Raw genomic sequence first — 22,605 nt, forward strand, 5'->3', positions numbered from 1 at the left:
TAAACCAATAAAACCAAACAAATACCAAAACAAAAATAAAACAGAAAAAACCTTGAGGATTACAGGACTTACCTACTCTGAGATATTTTATTTTTAATGTATCTTAAAATTATTTAAAAATTACGAAGATCATAGAAGACCAATGAATACTGTCAGATAAGACAAGCTGCCTATCAGCTGGTTTGATATTTTGGTCAAGAATATCAATTTAATCACCTGTGGAGAGCTAATATGTTCCCCTTAAAGAATTTGGAGAAGCAAGAAATTGGGAAAAACTGGTGACAGGTACAAATGGAGCAAAAATTCTACATAACCACCAGAAAAGGAAAAGAAAAAAACTTTACTTGTTATTTAAAATTCTGAGTAGGTGCCTTCTGAAATGAGGGAATAGACATGTAACATTTGGAGGTTCCTCAAAAATTTAAAAATGGAAATGCCATATGATCCAATAATGCCACCACTGGGTATTAATCCAAAGAAAATAAAAACACTAAGTCAAAAAGATACATGCACTCTTATATTTAAAACACCACTACTTATAATAACCAAGATGTAGAAGCAACCCAAAGGTCCATTCACAGATTATAGATGAGTGGAAAAAGAAAACGTGGTGTGTATGTACACACACACACACACACACACACACACACACCACTGCAATATTACTCAGCCATAAAAAAGAATGAAATCTTACCATCTGCAGCAAGATGGATGGACCTAGAGGGCATTACACTAAGTGAAATAAGTCAGACAGAGAAAGACAAATACCATATGACTTCCCTTATATATGGAATATAAAAACAAAAAAACAAACAAATGAACAAACAAAAAACCTAAGCAGATGCATAAATACAGAGAACAAACTGGTGGCTGCCAGAAAGGAGGTAGTAGGGTAATTGGAGAAATAGGTGAAGGGAATTAACAAGTACAAACTTCCAGTTATAAAATAAAATACGTGAGTCATGGAAGTGAAAAGTACAAGCTCAGGAAATATAGTCAATAATATTGTAATACCACTGTATAATGATAAATGCTGACACATTTATCATGGGGAGCACTGAGTCATGCACAGAATTGTCAAATTATTGTATATCAATTCTATGTCAATAGTGAATATTAAAAAAATAGACAAAGAGGAATACCTAGGAGAAAAATCCAAAGAAGGGAATTCTGGATGTAATGTTATTACCTAATGAAAATAAACCATCGCTTTTTTCAAAAATACACTAACTTTTACGGATAGTGTAAAAAAAAAAAGTGTATCATAAACCTTACGTCAGCAAATAAGTTTTTTTAAAATTTATTTTTTATTTACTTTCAGCAAATAAGTTTTAATCCCTTTTTTATAACCATATAATTTAAGAAATAGTGTATATGCCTAAAAATACTCATTTTCTTGAGAAAATTTTTATTTCCTAGTAGTTATCTAGACTATGATTACTATTATTATTGTCAGGATCTAGGCAGACTGAAAATAGACAGTTGAGTGAACTCATGGCCACTACAACACAGAATTGAAGGCTCTCAGAGAAATCAGCGTGGGAGATTGTTTAATATTACCTAGGCAAAAGGGTCCAGACTGGTAAAATTACTTCAGCTCAGCTCAGGTTTTTTCCCTCTACTTAAAATTTTAAAAGACATATGGCCTTGGCCTAACCTAGATGGATATTATTAGAACCTGACCTTGAATAAGTATTTAATGGTTTTGTAAGAACAAAGTTATGAAATTAAAATGGCTATATCGAGTACAACAAAACTTCACTATACTTGTCTTATAATGCCACAGATTCATTTTCAGAATGAATAAATCATGTTCCCAGTGGGAAGACTGATATATTAAACATCTCTTACATAGAATCCCCGAATCTAAGTAGGTCTTGTCTTGGACGAGTGACAACAACATCACAAGGTCACTGCACAAAGACATTCATTTTTCTGCCTGAAGCTCATGTCTAAACTCGAGTCTGTAAATAATGATTATGAAACAAGCATTCATTTAAGACATTTATGGATTCCAACTGTATGCTATGACCAAGAAACCAATGTATTTGCGTTAACATACTCTATTTAAAATCTGGGTTGTGCATTTCATATATTATAGATTTGCCAACATTGCTTCAGTCACTCTGAGTTAACATTTACACTTAATTAATGTTATTAACATAGAAATCTAGATAAATGGATACTGAACTCACATACCTGCAACCTGAAAAGTAATATAGCAACAATTTAATATAAAACTTTTAAATTTTTTGCTTATTAAAAACTCACAAAAGTAATGCTAGTAAGGACATGTTGAATTTCATAGGAATCCTACTGCACTGAAATATTATAGGATAGACCAAAAATATAGTATTGTAATAATATCATAAAATTTATTGCAAGATTAAAATTATTCTACATTTAGTGTGAGGTCAGTGTAAAAGACTGAACTGTTTTGAATAGGATAATTAAACTGTCATAAAATTGATACATTTTATTCATATTATCAACAAAAATATGAAGAAATTATGTATTTGGTGATTTCTACCCTTTCAAAAAACAGTGGTCCTCCTTGGGCACTAGTGGACAGAAGCTGTCCTTTAGGTGTCTATTTGTCACCCACCTCCTGCGGTTGGCTGTAGCACTTGGAGCTTACCTTCCTGACTCAAAGGTAAACCACGTTGAGTCCCGTCCATATCTCCTCAGGGAGCTGAGGGGCCACATCACCAGTTTGACCTTGGCATTGTGTATATCCCAGAGATAGATATTCTCATGAGTGATCTGCATTGTGCATTCACCATAAATATCCAGATTTGGCGTAGGCATAAGATACACATTGAATCTCTCTGCAAAGAAAAAAGGAATGGAGCAAATTAAGTGGAAAGAGATCTGACTCTTGATGGTAGCACTGTCTTAATTTATATACCTACCTACAGCCTTTAGAAAGCATTACCCAGTCCCTTGGGAATACTGATATGCAATGCAAAACACTACCCTAAGAAAATGAGCTAATTAAAATGTTCTTACTCATTAGTTCATTCACTCACTCCTTCTACATTTTGTGTTGCATGTATTTTCTATGAGGAGGAGGAAATGGTTAAACTGTACAATGGAAACATAAGGAAAAAAGCTAAGTGAGGTCTCTGCCCAAATGATGTTTACAGTCTGCTTCTTCACACAATCTTAAATGCATATCATATACCTAACTTCTGAAAGAAATGTCTTATTTAATTTATGTTGTGAAGTATTTAATGTACACTTAGACTGACTCCCAAAATACACTGTGTCGACAGTCAAATTCAGCATTTGATAATTGCTAGTATTCATTATTTCTTTCCGTGGGACTTCAGATACTCTTAAGTAAGCAAAATAAAAATACATAGATAGCCATTTTCATTCTTGGAGATTCTAAAGCTAAAATTCCGATTATTAGACAATGATTCTAAACCGTGCTTTATAATTTTTTGTGTATCTCAAAGTCTACTGCAAAATTTTGCAGCCCTTGATTTCCATTTAAATGGCTTAGATGCACTTTATAAACAGTAAGTTTAGTTCATAATTTCCAGGAAGCAAAGAACTTGGTATGACCTATAAAGTGTCCTATAGAATATTTTTAATTCCTAGCACTGTATTCATGGTTTATAGTAAATAATTAATAAATATTGGTTAGCTATATGAATGAAATAAATATACCCCATGAAAATATGCACTACAAGAATTGGGCAATTATTAAAAAAAATAAAGTCACAGTAACAAAAAGTTTAAGAATTACTGGCAGATACATCTTTGTGAGTTTGAATTTAATTGTGAATCATGTTTGAAATGCAGTGCTCTTGAATGAATGATTTTGAGAGGCATAATGGTGCAGCTGCAGTTGAAAAAGGATTGGTATGTTTAGGAATGTGCCATCATCCATCATAATGCCACGATCTTAAACACTGAATATTTGCTGGTATTAAGCTGGAATTGTCTGTATAATAGAAAGAATCTTTTCTGTGGCAGGTAATTTGCAGAGTAATGCTTTGCTGATGCAAAAATTTCAGATTCTAAATGGGTTAAATGGAATCTAAGCACGATAGCTTGAAATACAGTAACCATAGAGACAATATTTATATTCAAGTGTCTAGATATTTTTGACCAAAATAATCTAGTGATTCAATTTTTTACTTAGATCATTGACCCAGAAAACTAATATGTATATGGGTTGCACATTCATTTCCTACAGAAAGGAAAGCAAGATAAGTTATATAGCTGAAGAAATGAAGAAAGATCACTGCCCCATTAATTATCTGCAATAAAAAGTATATATATATATTCTATAAATCTTAAAATTCTTGTATTCAGTCAAGTAAAATCTCAATATTTTGCATTAAAGACTTCACTCACATTGCCACCACAATTCCCACTCTAATGGTATTGCAGGTAGCCAGTCAAAGGGGCCTGATCTCATATAAGAGTGTGAATGAAAGTTGGACCCAACAGAGTGACTCACGCCTACAGATAATGCCTGATTAGAAATCTTCTTTTCTTTGGTGCAGACCCTTTTGGTCAAGACCCTTTTGCAGCTTTTATATTTGAAAGCAAACATATGTCAGTGGCATCTGTTGTGCACAGGTAAAACATTTGTTATACAAGTGGAACCTAAAACATTCCTCTAAATTCCTTCCTCTCCATCAGTTAGAGTCTGAAGATAGCAACCAAAGATCATTGCCAAAATGTCAGGAAATAACAATTCCTCTAAAATATTGAAATAAACATCAGTAGCCCTTTTAGTGTTGGTTAAGGCCACACTGACTCTTGATATTCACATCCACAGTTTCATATTGGGGTGGGGAAAGAACATGCAAAAAAAATAACCCTGACATCGAAGACCCTGTCCTCCAGATGGATGACACATGGTATATTACCCATAACCTAGGGGCTATTACAGAGGACTCAAAATAACCATTGCTTTTTCACTGAAATGTCTGTGTGCTCTAACGTTAGCAGATAAAACCTAGAAAAAGTAAACAGAGAAAGAGTACAATCATCACCATGGACACTGGGGAAACAGAACTAAAAAACAGAAAAAGAATGAATTGGATTTAATAAGATTCACATGATGTAGGGTTCTCAATGTCAAAATCAGTGAAGTGCATTTACAAATACAAAGAAATTGGATAGCCTGCTCTGAGGGAGTCCTTCCAAGGGCCAGCTGTAGGCTATGTGAAGCAGGTGAAATATTATCTTCCAATCCTTCTTGCTACCTTCTGCTTTCCTAGTCTTACCTAGTAACTCACATTATCCCCTTCTTGCTATGGTTTGGAATGTTCCAACCTTCCTTTTGATACTGTTTCTCTCCTCCTACAAAAGGAATTATGCTAAGAAATTTTATTTTCAATTTTTAAGTTTTTAAAAGCCATCTTATCCTAATGGCTAATTTCCAAGGATTTGAGATTCAATTAAAAAGTAGACAAATTTAATCCAGCAGAGGATGAAGGCAGCTCAAGGTATCAAGTAAATTATTCTTTGATTTCACTGTCATGGAAAAAAATGTTTCTGCATTTGCTGTGAGTAAAGTATTTTATGTCCTTAATAATATGTTGTTTCTTTAAAATTTATTATGGCTTCCACTGGAAAGACCATTTCAATATGGAATAGCCAAAAATTGCTGCCCCAAAATGACTTTTTAAAATGTTTAACTTTGTGAAATACTTGTATGAAGCAGGTGTTTTAACTACTGTCTAATCATCTCTTATTAAATTAAATGTTCTAGTTTGTTCTACTAGAAGATTGCATCACTTTCAAAAGCATCCCTCATAGTTCCTCTAATGCCACTAATTCCTTGGCGATACTCTAAAAGGAGCTTTGCAAACCAGCACTTCTCAAAGTGTGGTCCCCAGTGAGGTAGCATCAACAACCTCTGGAACAAGTAGAATGTGAATTGTCCAGCCCCAGCCAGACCTACTGGATCAGAAACAATAAAGGTGGAAGACTACCCAGGAATCTGTGCTTAAACAAGAACTCCAGGTAACTTCGATGCACATTAGCTCTCTCAGCAGTAAAAAACAAAGGTAGGCTTTTAAATAAGAAAATAGTAGAACAAACCAGCACATTTAATTCAAAACTGTCCCTTAATCTTTTCTCAAATAAAGGAATGTTATTTCGTACACACACTGCCAAAGCAAGCTCAGAAACTAGCTGTTTAAATAATGATAATAAGGGGCACTGGATGGTTCAGTCAGTTAAGCTTCTGACTTCGGCTTAGGTCATGTTCTTGGGGTCCTGGGATTGAGTTCCATGTTAGGGTCCACACTCAGTGAGAGTCTGCTTGTCCGTCTCCCTCTGCCCCTTCTATTCTCTTTGCTTGTGCCTTCTGTCTCTTAAAAAATAAAATCTTAAAAATATTTATTATATGCACCCCAAACCATAAGATATCTAGGAATAAACCTAACCAAAGAGGTGAAGAATCTGTACTCAGAAAACTATAAAGTACTCATAAAAGCATAACTTTAAGTGGCTAAAAACAACAGCAAGGTGTAATATTTGCAAAACTTATTGTCATGTCCAGCAAAGACGCTTACTATTATGGACTCTGCAGCTGTGTTTGTAAGGCCACTTCTACTCTATGGTTAGATGAGGAGGTCCAAAGGAATAGACCATGCAGAAGACCCGGGGCCAGAGATAAGGTGGCAACCACAAGAACAGTTTCAAGGCGACCACAAAACAGAGTTTGGTCAAATTGAGCTGGACAAAGTCTGGCATGACAGGGTGGCTACCCTCAGAAGAAACGTCTTGGAAAAGGCAGAGTGAGACCCCGGTGATGTGTAGAGATTGAATGGGTCATCAGCCCTGAGAAGGACCAAACCTTCCTTTCTCAGCCAATGAGGTTTTAAATAGATCTGGTTTGGGGTAGGAACAATCCAAATATAGCTATTGGCTGGAGCCTGACAGGTGGAGACAATTAGAACACGGAGGGGTTGCAGGGAGGATCAGAGATGCGGTTTCTAACATGAAATAAAACATTATCGAGTGCGTAGAAATCAATAAGCAGAACACATTGGATGGTGAGCTCTTCAGCCAGTTTCTTAATAACTTCCATCTTCTACCAGTGCAGATGGAAAACTGGTTTTAAAGAAAGAGTCATACTAGAGACAAATGCATTTGATCCCTTATAATTAATTAGAGTCTTTTTAAAAATACAGGCTTTTGGAATTCATGTATGAAATAATTTTGTGTATCTAGCACATAGTGAACATTCAGTGCATTGTGACTACGCGAACACAAAATGCATCTTTTGTATCTTAGTTGCTTAGGATAAATTTGAGAAATGTGGACTGGATGCTTATTCATTCCTTTTTTTCAAAGAAGGCTTCTGGTCAGTTTTAATCGCCAGCTGATTGCGGAATACTCATGCTCCCTCTACGCATTCTACTTCTCCAGCTTGTTCAGAAGTTATGGACTTGAAGGCTGGGTTAAAAAAAAAAAAGGAACATGGAACTAAGGATTATGTCTAAATATTTGGAAACCAGGAGATCCATAAATATTAAAACCCATCAGGTGTTCCATGGGGAGAGGTTATAAATTAAATAGTAGTTTAACTTCAGGGAAGTTAACTTCAGGTAAGCGGGTGTGAGCTCCTACACTTTTTCTTTCTCTCCCTTTTATAATCCACTGTATCACTGAACACTACATCAAAACCTAATGATGTACTGTACAGTGGTTAACTGAATGTAATAATATAAATAAATAAATAAATTCTAAAAATCCAAGTGTAGCTCAAAAAGAGAAGGCCCATTAAAATAAAGACATTCTTTAGCGCATGGGCGACCTTCCTCATGTTCTGAATTTCGATTCCGGACTCTTCCAAAAAGTACAAGCCTAAACCATTGTTGAAGTTCATTAATGAAAATCTGTACGTATTATTAAATTAAATAACTTAAAGAAAATTCATAATTACATATAATATACATATAAAATAATGACATATATAAAGTTTGGTTTTGTAATGATTAGTAATAGCTATCAATAATTGGCTAATTTATTTATAATTTGCATTTCACTTAGTGGTTTCTATCAACCAGTGATTCCATAAAGTAAGACTCACTGTATATACAACTTACTGTTCAAAAGAACTTCATTTATTTATTGATTTACAAAATAACTTTAAACATTTAAGTGAGATTTTTCTTACGGCAAGAGAATTCAACTCCCCTTTCCCCTAAGTGTCATGTAATCAGGAAAGTTACTATTTATGGAAAACATGTTTAAATTGAAATTTATTACCGCAGCTGGTTCATTAAAAGCTCTAAACTTGGTTGTCTCGTCAAATGTGGAAATGTATCTCGTCTCCTTGGTGATCTTGATCTTTTTAGCTGTCTGTCATGAGTAGTTCGCTGTAGCCTGTATCTTGCATCCTGCCCTCCGATTTATCACCGTGGAAACAGAAACCACGGCCCCTCCAAACTCAAGCTGTCCCCTGAACTCTCCCGCGCACTGCTGTGTTCTGCCAGCCTGCGCACGGCTCCATCAGCAGGCAGGATGAGGGGTCCTTCTCCCAATGTGGCAGACACTCCAAACTCTTTGAGTCTCACCTCTCTTCTCTCATCCTGCTTGTGAGGGTGTGTGTCCCTCCTTCCTGCCCTTTTCCTATGAAAGACCTTCAAAGACTCTTCTTCAACGAATTGTCCAGCCTGATCTTTAGAATTTCATGATGCTTTTAACCCATCATTCCCTGCTCTGGGGCTGCCTTACATTTTTGAGAGAGCAAGAAAGTCCCATTTTCTGCTCTTTTTTAAAAGTTATTGCATATCAATTCAAAACATAAAATTTTAATTTTAACACTGAATTACTACATAGTTCACTAAATATTATTTAGTCCCAGGATTATAGCCATTGGTCTAAAATTAAGCAGTAATGAATAAATCCACAGGAATCTGGTATTTGAGAAACTGACCATACGCTGTGGAGTATGGAATTTATTACTGAGGATTTATCTCAGTTTGGATTCTAGGTTCACCCCATTTTTTGATACAACTGCCTTGTTCTTAAGTTATATGAAGTACTAAAGAATTAAACAGAACCAGTATTACTCAGAAAATAATGAAATGTTTCAAGATCATTCTGAACTTTATATTCTTATCTCTGAATTTCCCTAATATTAGGATATTGCAGGGGTCAGCCTTCAATTTCAGCAGCTTTAGAAATGGGGCCACATGAGGAAGCAGACATTTGCACATGTAGATATCCTGATATCTGTTTAATGCAGTTATACCATCAGTGAAACAAAGCATGATTTATACTCATCAAAATGTGTGGAAGCCTTCAGGAATTCATTTCTACCATGGTACGGAAATTTGTCAAAATTTATATTATTATACTGTGGCAATAGTAAGTTCAGTAGCCAGATGCCATCTGTTCATGGCCACTGTGAATTGGAATCCCTGCATTTCTTCAATGAATTGGCAGGACTTAAAAATTTAAAGAAAAGATTTTTTAAAGCCGTATATTTTAATCCCCTAGCCATTTATTAATTTTCTCTTTTTCTTTCTTTTAACAACAAAAAAATGACTGTTGACTGAATTTTATCTGCATTTCCAAATAAATCATGTTCACTCTAGTAAATAAAATATTTTAAAACATAAAATAAACTCAACTGCTATTTTACCTTACAGAGATCAACTCCATTAAAGTAATAGTTTATATTCATAATGCAAATATATTCACATACAGTGGTGATTAAACTAAATACAAAGTATTGAACCATCTATATTGTACTCATTATTGTATAAGAATTTTCAGATGCTGTTAAATATTCCTTGGGGGTATAATTTTTAACAAATACATTATATTCCACTGTATAGCTATGCCATATTTTATTTAATAATTATCTACTTGAATATTAAGGTTAAGCTAACTTTTGTCTAACATAAATTAAACTTTAATAAAATAATCAATTTTAGCTCAATTTGCAAAATAATTCTGTCATTTCATATTCAGTCATAGGGTTTACTTTATTCTTACATAAAGTATGTACTTTATATAAATATACTTTATATAAGTATACTTATATAAAGTATATATATAAGTATTATTATATATAAAGTATAAGCTTGTCAACTTTATATAAGTATACTTATATAAACTTTATAAACCTTTATAAAGTATAAACTTTACAAAAGTATACTTACATAAAGTATAAACTTATATAAAGTTTTGGATCACTTTAATATCCTTAATTATTAATTTATGCTGGACATTAAAATCTGAATCATTAGATTAAATGCCATAAACTCTTTTACAAATCAGACAATGCCAAATTGATTTCCAGAAGTTCCTTACCCATATATATTCCAATTAAAATATCTATTTTATATATTCATTTATATAAATGTCCTTTGCCAGAATTTTTTTAAAACTGAGTCTGCTGTTACTTGAATTGACTGTGAGAACTCTATATACTAGAAATTGCTCCTACCATGTTTATTAGAAAGACTTCATCTCAGATTTTTATTAATTTTGTTTAAAATATTTATGTAAGTCTAGAGAGTGGAAAATAGTTTTCTTTAACTTTTCTAGTAAGTCCTATGTTATTGAAAGAAACTTAATAGTCTACACTTTTCACAGCAGTCTTAACATTTTATTTTTTACCTTAACTGGTATACTGAACTATACTGAAACATAACAAAATGTTCATGTGTTGATTATAATGTTCTTTCAGTCTTGACAAAAGCACATTAAGATACACAACTTTTCTGCTCCCCAGAAAGTTCCCTTATGCCATTCTCCAGCTGCCCACACCCCAGAAGCAACCGCTGATCTGATTTCTAACATTGTCTCTTATTTTTGCCTGTTCTAGGTTCTTGTGAGCTAGGAACATCCAGCTTCACCACATCACTAATTTCTTCCCCGTTCGTGGCTTTCCATTTTTATTTTTTATTTCCTTTTTTGAATTCTTTGATAGTGCTTTCTGGACGAGCAAAGTTTTAAATTTTGATGAAGTACAAATTACTTTTTTTTTTTAACAGTTTGCTTACAGTGCTTTATAAAAGAAATGTTGGTCTATTTCAAAGTCACACCCACCTTAAATTGATACTTGAGTAGTGTGACGTAGTGGTTGGGGTTCATTGTTTCCCCTATAGATATCCAGTCTCTTTAAAACTATTTATTAACACACTTTCCTTTTCTCATTGAAATTGCCAATAAGCTTGTGAGAGAGGACTTTGGTGTTCTTGTCAAAGATTACTAATCCACATATGTATGGATCATTTTCTTTCTATTCGGTTCCATAGACTATTGACTGTTGTCTGTCTTGACTGCTGTCAGTTATAATAAATTCTGAAATTAGAAAGGGTACCCATTCCAACTTGTTTCTGCCTTTTCAAGATAGTTTGGCTAGTCTTAGGCCTTTTCATTCCAAACGCATTTTGAAATTGTCTCATTAAGTTAAAAAAAAGTCTGACTTCTAGGATTTTTATTGGGATGTGTCAAATCTACAGGTTAATTTAAGGAGAGCTAACATCTTAGCAAAATTGCATACTGCAGTCATAAACGTAGTTTATCATTCCATTTATTTAAGTATCTTTTAATTTCTCTCAGCAATATTTTAATTTTCACTGTAGAGGTATGGTTATAAAACATTGCCAGTTTTATCCCTGAGTGTGTGATTGTTTTTGATGGTACTATAAGTGATACTTTTGTATTTCATTTTGTAATTGCTCATTCCTAATATAGATGGGTGTGTGTATAATATATATAATATATATGTGTTTGTATATATCTTGTGTATATATATATAATACATGTGTGTATATATATATCACATATAGAATCTTTATAATGTTTACACATACACATCAATACAAACACATTTTTGCATATTAAACTTTTATCCTGAAACATCACTGAGTTCACTTAGTTATGATTGTTTTCTCACAGATTTCATAGGAGTTTCTAAGTACTTTATCTTAGCTTCTGTCTTTACTAATTTTTATGATTTTGTTTTATTTTCTAGTCATATTACACAAATCAGAACCTTAAGTAGAATAAGTAGAATACTGAATAGAGTTGGTGAGAAAGAATATCTTTGTCCTATCCTCAATCCTATGAGGAAAGCATTCAATATCTTAACATTCAAAAATTATATATTCTGAATGATTTTCACTGATGTCCTTCATCATTTTGAGAAAGCCTCCTCCTATTCCTAAACTTTTAAGAGTTGTTTTCATAAATGATTATTGTGTCTTATCAAATGCTTTTTTATGGATCAACTATAATGGATATATGTTGATATATGGATCAACTATTAATATAGTGAAAATATAATGAAGATATTGATTGATTTCAGGAAATATTTGCCTTTCTGGCACATACCAATATTGATCACAGTATATTATCTTTCCATGTTATAGTTTGGGATTCCTTTTCTAATTTCTAAAATGATTTTGTGCTTACATGCATGAAAGATATTTGTCTGTAATTTTCTTTTCTTATATTGACGTTGCCCAGTTTTAGCATCTGGGTTATAGTGGCTTCATAAGATGAGTTGTAGAATAATTCCTCCTCCAAAAGAGTTTGCATACAATTGGTATTGTTTCTTCTTTAACTGCTTGATAGAATTCAACTCTGCAATCATGTGGGAGTAGGGTTTGTCTATGGAAAGTTGTATAATAAGAATTATAATTTCTTTTTCTTTTTTTTTTTTTAAGAGAGGAAGAGGGGAGGTGGGAGAGAGAGAGGGAGAGAATCTTAAGTAGGCTCCACACCTAATGTGGAGCCTGACACAGTGTTTGATCCCACAACCCTGAGATCATGAACTGAGCCGAAATTGAGAGTTGGATGCTTACTGACTGAGCCACCCAGGTGTCCCAATAATTTCAATTTCTTAAAATTAAGATACAGGGCTCTTTAGATTTTCTATTTTTTCTTGAATCATTTTGGGTAATTTGAATCTTTAGTAAATGGTACAAATTAGATTATTCCTTTTTTTTTTTTAATATTTTACTGGGGTACCTGGGTGGCTCAGTGGGTTAAAGTTTTTGCCTTTGGCTCAGGTCATGGTCTTAGGGTCCTGGGATTGAGCCCCACATAAGGCTTTCCACTCAGTGGGAAGCCTGTTTCTCCCTCCCTCTCTCTGCCTGCCTCTCTGCCTACTTGTGATCTCTGTCTGTCAAATGAATAAATGAAATCTTTAAAAAGAAAAAGAAAAAAGAAAAAGAACCTATAATTAAACTCCAGACTGTGAAGCAACTCACCACATTGAATGAGAACAGAAATTAGTAGAATTTAAAACAGAATTAAGAGAAGTCTAACAAATAGGTAAATCTCTGATGATGCTGATTAAGAAAAAAAAAATCCACACATAACCCATATGCAGTAAAAAGGGGCTGTCATTACAATATGAACAGGTATTAAGATCATACAAGGATGTTGTATTTGGTCATTCTGAAATGACCAAATCCTAAAATCACTGGTAGATTTTACCAAGCTAATTATAATTGAGTTTATTATTCCAAGTTTTCAAATGTTTGTGCATGTTAGGTTCACTGAAGTTGTTAAAATATGAACATCTGGCCCCGAATCCTAGAGATGTTTTGTTTCTGAGTATGAGTGCAGGCCCAGGATTTACTTGCTTAGCACACGCCTGATGTGAATGTGATAGGGACGCTCACCTGTGTCCCAGATACATACTGACTTTCCTGCCAGGCACCGTGCTACTTGGTTCCCATGCCGGGCTTTACTTAATCCTCATAACAATCCTATGAGATACAAACTATCATGATCATTCTCAAGAGTCGGAAGCTGAGATTTAGAGAATGTCTGTCACTTGATCATGACCCCAGAGCTGAGACGTGGAACAGAACTTGATGATACACTTTGTCTGGCAACTTTTGCTGATCAGGTCTATGCTGGACTTCTATGCTCTAGGCTACTTTATTTTACTGTGGCAGGAGAAAAAAAATGGTTCATGAAAACTTGGCTATGTCATAAAGTAAAATTTCATTATTATGTATTGAATTCATTTAAGGTTTTCTGTTCTTTTTTGTATGTTTGTGTTTGTTTTCTGTCAAAGGAAGTCTTATTTAATCCACTCTGTGATCAAGTTCAATCTTGGATCTTCTTCCCCTTTTCATCTTAGGCTGAATTGGTATAATCACATGAGTCACCAGAGGACATGGGAGTTCTCTTATCTGGTTTGTATGTATCTACTTTCCTATGAAGTTATACATCTTCTTTCCTGGATGTATCAACTTCTGCTCCCAGATCATGTCTGGAGTCCAAGGTGGGCATATAGATACTCGGGCACGCCTTCTAGGCCACATTGTTCTTTTGAGACAGTTGATTCTCTCTTTGTCTTCTTACACCTCTCTGGCACTCCTGACATCTCCCCAGTATTTTTCCCATGCTTATCATCCAACCCAATATGGAGAATCAAATTCTAGTGTTTGCTTTTGAAGAAATGACCAGTTTATATGAGGAGATTTAAATATGTCGCCTCTCTGTGAACCCAAACTCCCATGGAAAGGGGAAGGGCAAGGCGTTTACTTCTGACTCCCAGAAAACTTACTTGCAAAGTCTCTCTTTTCTTTTTGTCTGGGGCTGGGAGATACCCATAATTCTGGATCCAACATTCTCCCCTCAAAAGCTTTTACTTTCACATGACTCCAAATGCTTTTGAAATCTGCCTCTTTGTTCTGTGTTTGTACAGGGACTTCTTCCAGGGCAAAGGAAATAGAGCGGGTCCTTCGGTGTTTCAAGATAGTTCTTCCAGGATGCATCTCACTTTGCAATGACATGGTTATAGTCTGAGAAATGGATCGTTTTGAATTGGCAATGTGGTAGGTACTTAAAGCATTTTTAACTTCCCTGAAGCACTTATTGTAAAAAAAGGCAGAAATATATATGGTATTGACCTTTATTCCATTATAGTGCACGTTGAAGACCACCATATGGGGAAAGTGATAGTTTTAACCAGGTTTGTTAATTATATGCAGTGTCAATATCCATCAGACAGTGAAATTAAAGCAATGTAACACAAAGCTAGGCAAAGAATGTAGCCTATTTAAGACTTTGTGTTGCATTCATGAATGTTATCTGATTCTTGATGGGGGGGAGCTATTCTCATCAACTTCACCTTTCAATTTTCCCTATAGATGATCACCTCTTTGGCTATACTGGCATTTTCAGAGGTGCTTCATGGAAGGTAAGTTCCAAAGGGTATGAATAAGTGTTATGTGTAGAAAGAGACAACATGGAAAACTGAGTTTGGAAATGTTTCATAATACAGACTTGAACAAGGTCTTTACTATAAGACACCTCAATAACCTTACTCTATTAATGTACGTTGTGACCATTATACAGAGTTAGTATTAGTTTCCTAGAGCTGCTATAATAAAGTATCACTAAGTGGTGGCTTTAAACAACACAAATTTAATATCTCATTTTTTTAGAGGTTAAAAATTGGAACTCGAGGTCTTGGTAGGGCCATGACTTCTCAGAAAGCTCTAGGGGGAGAATCTGTCTTGCTTCATCTAGCTCCTGGTGTTTTCTGGCAATCTTCAGACTTTCTTGGCTTGTAGATGCATCACTGGAGTCACATGCCATCTTCCTGCTCTGTGTCTTCAAATCATCTTTCCTCTGTGTCCTAATTTCCCCTTTTTATAAGGATATATTATAGGTCATATTGAATTAGCATTCATTCTAATGACCTCATTTAAACCTGGTTATCTTTATAAAGACCCTATTCCCAATAAGGTCACATTCTGAAGCTGTGAGGGGTAAAACTCTAATATATCTTATTTTGGGGAGGGGACAATTCAACCAATAACAGTGTTCTAAGGTATTAAATTCAATCTACTGATAATCTCATTCAGAGAGCATTTAGCAGTAGTAATAGTAGTAGAATATCATGGAACTCATTTTTGGAAATACTAGAGTATGTGGATGGCATTTCAGATACAAAACTCACTTCCTACTCAAGCTCAAACACAGGTGTATGTAAGTTCTTTTCCCATGCAAAAGTTAGTTTTGCTCAGGGTTATTCTATGGACAAAAAAATAAACTGGGAAAACTTTTCATTACTGATTATAAAGAATGTATATAAGAGTGAATATGATTTACACCAGGTCATTTTTGAAAAGTTGGGGAAATATCCTTAAAATAGGAAGATGTTTATTGTTACTGCTGCCATTTTTTTTTTTGTCATTAACTGGTCATTTTCCATTTGAGTACAGTTCTGCAAGTATTAGCTTTAACTACTGATGGGTATTAAGAATTCAGACTTGCCTTACTGAAAAAGCTTGTTTGGGGGAGTAAAAAATAATTTAAATAAAGAAGGTAGGCTGTTCTAATTTGAATTGATCATCTGTGTGCACAGCATTTTCCTTTTATTTTTATTTTAGCATGCTCTTATTACACCTCAGATAGTAGACTGGGTCATTTTTTTCTCAATTGTTCATTTCCTCTCCATATTAGATCATAAGTTCCAACTTATGTCATGGCCTCCCATGTAGTGTGTCCTGCCAGCCTCCTGACTTCAGGTTTGGCCATAGGATTTGCTTTGGCCAATGGAATATCAGTGGACATGACACACACAGGGGCTTAATTTGTGCTGCAAGTTTGGGCTCGCTTGCTTTTCCTCCTGTTTTTTGTTTTGAGGACATGCCTTGGGGAGCCATTAGTGTCAGGAGGGTAAGATACAAAATGGAAAAGACATGGATACCTATATAGTTTGGGGCCAGTCTCATCAGTACCCAGCCTAAGTCAGGAGAACCCTGGCCAACCCTTCTGTGTATGAATGATAAAGTTCTGTGTTATTGAGATTTGTGTGATAAGTAACACAGTATTATTTTAAAACACAATGATCTTGGCTCTTCCCACAGTTTGGCAATTGTGGCCATTGCTGCTATGAAGAGCCAAGATGCCCTTCAACAGACAGATGGATAAAGAAGATATGGTCCATATATACAATGGAATATTATGCCTCCATCAGAAAGGATGAATACCCAACTTTTGTATCAACATGGATGGGACTGGAGGAGATTATGCTGAGTGAAATAAGTCAAGCAGAGAGAGTAAATTATCATGTGGTTTCACTTACTTGTGGAGCATAAGGAATAGCATGGAGGACAACAGGAGACAAAAAGGAAAACTGAATTGGGGGAAATCAGAGGTGGAGATGAACCATGAGAGACTGTGGACTCTGAGAAACAACCTGAGGGTTTTGGAGGGGAGAAAGGTGGGGGGTTAGGTGAGCCTGGTGGTGGGTATTAAGGAGGGCACATACTGCATGGATCCCTGGGTGTGGTGCATAAACAATGAATCTTGGAACACTAAAAAAATAAAATAAAATAAAAAAACCCACAATGATCTATGCACCTTGTTTACTGGTTTGTCTTCCTCACTACTTCTTGAGCTTCTTGAAAGTAATGACCATATGTTATATAATTTGACATTTCCTCAGCCTAATTCTTGCATATCATAGCCTCAAAAATGTTTGATGGGTGACTACTGAATGAGTGAATGACACACAAGACAATCTGAGTGGAATGTAAGAAGTATGGTTATTATGGAAACCCAGGTAAATAATTTAGAAAAAAACACTGGAATATTGCTTTGGTTCTGGAGGAAGGTTATATACATTCTTAGGCTAGAAGTAAAAACTTGTACCAATTCTAGTCCATTCATAATTAGGGACACTAATTTCTAGATAAAACCAAACCTTCAGATCTGACCTTATAGTAACCAGAGGGCAAAGTCTGAGGTTACTTTTCTATTTTGATGCCAATGGCAATCTCTTTCATCAAGAGCAATCTGGACACATTCTGTGAGTCCACTTCCAACAACTGTAGGAACTTCCTACAAGTGCATTCCTTCTTGGTAATGATGCTTACTTCCGCTATTAATGATTAATGAGTAAACCTTGTTTTCTAAAATTGCTGTTATGGATAAGGAATCCTTTATAAACGACCATTAGTGAGCACCATACATTCTAAGGTCAGTGTAGTTCAGTATCTTAAATATTATGGAAAGATGCAAAGATTCTAGAAGTTGTAAGAATTTAAAGTTCAAATGTGGACTTAATATGCACTTTCTTGTGGCAGTGTTATCTGAGGTCCAAGAGTAAGTTTGTATGTGTCTTTATTTTTCCCTATATCATGTGGGATTCTGAGTCGATATAAAAGCAGCTGACAGCACTAGATAAAGATGAGTATAGTGAAGAATTTAATCGATAACCACTTTTATCTCAGCAACACACATTACACCTTTAAAAATTATTTGCACAAATGTTTATTCTTAGCTGGTCTCTATAAATAAGACTGAGCTCTGTGAAGAGTCAGAAAAATATTAGAGGAGAAGGAGCAATTCTGAATGTCAAAAAAAAAAAAAAAAGTGCTGTGGTCAAGCGTCAGCAGTGAGTCTTTCCTGGAAGATATGATACCACAAGATCAGCCCAAGCCACAGCGATGTCATTTCTCATATCAATTCTGCAGGCATATGGAACTCGTCTCTTGGGAGAAATTTCAAATTAAATCCAAGCACACCATTGATAAAATAGTAAAATGATGTTTCTGATGAAGAATACATTATAAAATTTAATACTAAAATAGCTTAGGAAAAAAAACTGAAATCTGTAATGAAAAATCTTTCAGATCTGTACATATTAGTGACTTCAAACATGTACTAGGAAGTGAAGAATTTTATTTATTTTAGGAAATGTTATACCTGAAAAGTGTGGGGTAGTGATTAAAGACATGAAAGGACAGTTTTAAAAAAGAACGTTATTTTTGAAAGAGTAATTAGCTAGCTAAAAAAATAAGTACTTTCCCTACACATAGTAAAATGAACAGGTGTAGTGTTTTAGGAACAGGTGTGTCTCTAAAGCAATCATGGGGCCCACAGGTGTGGGCTGAAGTTGGTCAAAGACCGTTGCTAGGCTATATCATGAAAACCACTGGTATTTATTTCAAGGGGACCCTAAAATGGAATTATCGTATCTATAAAAGAAGTGTGTTGATTAACAAGTGAGAAAATCAGGGTATGCCAATAACCAGTTTGGTTAGTCTGTGTGTGTTTCTCTCCCAGGAAGTGTGTATATGCGTGTGCATGTGTGTATTGGAATTTTTGAGCTAGTAATAGTAGAATGTGTAGTCTTGATATTCTGTCAAGATATATCTTCTCATGTTCTCCTACAGTATGAATGACTGTTTTAAAGTTTTATGTAGCCTTCAATGGGACAAGAACACAGGAAAGATGTTATTACCTGAACTCAAGGCACTTTAAAGAAAGTGTACGCATATTTGAAGAGTGTGGAGCAATGGGTCTGTCTATGGCCTTGGGACTCAGAGAGAAATTCACCAAGTGGAAGGTGATTTCTAAGGAAAGGAGACCCTTTCATTGAAAAAGTTTCCTTTTAATGTTGAACGCTAGTCTCAGTGATCATATGTGTGTGGGGTGTGTGTGTGTCTGTGTGTCTGTGTGTCTGTGTTGAAGTAAGATTGCTGATCTCCTAACAGGGTATTAGGGGTTCATTTAAAAGAACCAAAGGTTACCTTCTCTATAAATAATTGCTCATGAATTTCTAAAATGTATTTTTAAAAGAACATATATCTCTTTGTATGAAGTTGGGACTATTAAGCAAAATAAAGCTAAGAAACCATTTATGGCATTGACTGTTAAGATCATTTTAGATCTTCTCTAGTATACAAAGGAATTATTTTGGATTTCTTCATTTTTATTTTGTGCTTAAAAATACTTGTGTCTTTTTTTTTAATAGTTTTTTTTTAAAGATTTTTATTTATTTATTTGACAGACAGAGATCACAAGTAGGCAGAGAGGCAGGCAGAGAGAGAGGAAGGGAAGCAGGCTCCCCACTGAGCAGAAAGCCCGATGCGGGGCTCAATCCCAGGACCCTAGGATCATGACCTGAGCCAAAGGCAGAGGCTCTAGCCCACTGAGCCACCCAGGTGCCCCTTGTGTCTTTTTTTTAAATCGAATTACGCATGAGAGTTAGTCTTTATTTTCCATCACCTTACTAAACCATCATGAGTTAATTTTCACACGTTAGGAAACTAAAATCAGGAGAGATTTAGTGACTTTGTATCACGCATTCAGACTATGGCCTGGAAATTTCACTTGGCAGCCCATACGTGCCTGTACTATATGTTTCAGGAAATTATTCTGACATTATTATGAAACTAAAAATAAACTCCTAATAAACCAAAGAAGTACATTATCCATTAGTCTTGATGGAAACCATATACAGTCTCAAATCTTTTTTTTTTTTAAGATTTTACATATTTATTTGAGAGAGAGAGAGAGAGAGTGAGAGTGAGAGAAAGAGCAAGCATGAGTGTGGCAGGCGGAGGGAAAAGCAAACTCTCCGCTGAGCAGGAAGCCCAACAGGGGGCTTGATGGGATCATGACCTGAATCCAAGGCAGATGCTTAACTGACTGAGCCACCCAGGCGCCCCATACAACCCCAAATCTTTAGAAGCATACAATGCACACTAAATGAGCCACACAATAATGCTGCCATCCACAGGCCTAATTTATTCCTTTTCTTCGTATTTCCTTTATGAGTTGCGTTATGAATGTTTATCAGGAAGAGTTTCTTCCCTCCTTTTCTGAAACGGTGGGTGAGCACATGCTCTAAGCATCACGGCCATGGATGTTCTGTATGTAGGCCCAGCTCTCAGGAAATGGTGCAGAGAGAGGAAATACATCCAGGAGAATGTGGGAGAGAACTGGAAGATGAAATGGAAGCTGGAAGAGTTGCAGAAATGCCTCCATGACTTTCTGGAAGCTGCCGTCGGCAAAGGTGGTGTGCTCACATGTGTTCGTGGCCAATTAACAGGGAAAACTTGTTTTTTGCAGGTTAGGAACAACCCCCAAAATAGTGCTTTTTAACGGGCTACAAAGGCAGTGATGGCTGTTAGCACATTCTTAGTCATAACAAATAATGATCTCCAAGGACTATCCTGGTACATTTTTACCTGTGGTGTCTAATTTATAAGTCACAGGTAATTCTATAATTTCTTTTTAATAGTGGCAAGCTTCACCAGTGTCTCTCAACCTTTTCAAAAACATTGGCCATCAAAAATTAGCAACACTAAAAAGTTTCTATTAGCACACTCTTAGGTCTTCTAGTGATGATTATAATTATGTTAAAAAATGAGGAAAAAGTAGCTCATCACATTACTCTGATTTCATGATTTAGAGGCGCTAGTCAAGAACACCCACAATTTCAGAAATGCCTCTTAGAGAAGAGTATCGTAAGTAAACTGTGTTATCACATAAGCCTTAATTTTATTACACCCTCTGACGTTTCATCCTTGCATACTTGTATTATGGTATGGACTGAATTGTGCCTCCCTGAAATTCATGTTGAAGCTTTAACTTCTGAGGTGATCTGGAGATGGAAGGGGAGGAATTAAGTTTAGATGTGAGGTGGGCCCCCCAAAGTGGGATTAATGCCCATATAAGAAAAGACACAAGGAAGATTTTTCTCCCCCTCTCTCTCTCAGCCATGTGGGGACACAGTGAGAAGATGGTTGGTCTTCAAGTCAAAAAGAGGATCCTCACTGGAAACTGACACTTAATCTTGGATTTCTAGCCTCCAGAGTTGTAGGAAATTAATTCTTGTTGTTGAGGTCACCCAATCTACGGTAATTTGCTCTGGAAGCCTGAGCTAAGACATGGTATTAGCCAAATTCCCTAAAATTTTTTGAAAAGTAACATAATAAACCAGTTTGTTAATTTAGACTCTAAATCTACAACAACTCTCAAAGAAGATGTAGAAATGTTATACATTCAAAAACTCATTATCTGTTGAGTTAACTTATCAGTTATTTATTTATCTAAATATTTAAAAATTTTATTTCATTTCTTTTCAATGTTCCAAAATTTATTGTTTATGCACCACACCTAGTGCTCCATGCAATACATGCCCTCCTTAATACCCACCACCAGGCTCACCCAACCTCCCACCCCCACCCCTCCAAAACCCTCAGTTTGTTTCTCATAGTCTACAGTCTCTCATGGTTCATCTCCCCCTCTGATTTCCACAGAAATCAGTTGCTTTCTTATACATTAACAATGAAAATATAAAAAGGGAAATTCGAGAATTGATTCCATTTACTATAGCACCAAGAATCATAAGATACCTGGGAATAAATCTAACCAAAGAGGTAAAGGATCTGTACTCGAGGAACTACAGAACACTCATGAAAGAAATTGAAGAAGACACAAAAAGATGGAAAAGCATTCCATGCTCATGGATTGGAAGAATAAACATTGTTAAAATATCTATACTGTCCAAAGTAATCTATACTTTCAATGCCATCCTGATCAAAATTCCACTGGGATTTTTCAAAGAGCTGGAACAGACAATCCTAAAGTTTGTATGGAACCAGAAGAGACCCTGAATTGCTAAGGAAATGCTGAAAAAGAAAAACAAAACTGGTGGCATCTTGTTGCCTGATTTCAAGCTTTTCTAATAAGCTGTGATCACCAAGACAGCATAGTACTGGCACAAAAACAGACACACAGACCAGTGGAGCAGCGTAGAGATCCCAGATATGGACCCGCAACTCTATGGTCAAATAATCTTCGACAAACCAGGAAAAAATATCCAGTGGAAATCAG

At 35.3% G+C, this 22,605-nt stretch overlaps 1 protein-coding gene across 1 annotated transcript in view; it reads right to left on the reverse strand.

Annotated features, from left to right (window-relative positions):
* DOK6 (docking protein 6) overlaps positions 1-22,605 on the reverse strand; it is a 376,586-nt gene that overhangs the window by 150,531 nt on the left and 203,450 nt on the right. Inside the window, exon 5 of the mRNA XM_032309552.1 lies at positions 2,639-2,828. Within this exon, the coding sequence (XP_032165443.1) occupies positions 2,639-2,828 (190 nt within the window). The remainder of the gene's footprint in view (positions 1-2,638; positions 2,829-22,605) is intronic.

Source organism: Mustela erminea, chromosome 13, assembly GCF_009829155.1.
Source record: "Mustela erminea isolate mMusErm1 chromosome 13, mMusErm1.Pri, whole genome shotgun sequence".
Classification (NCBI taxonomy): Eukaryota; Metazoa; Chordata; class Mammalia; order Carnivora; family Mustelidae; genus Mustela; species Mustela erminea.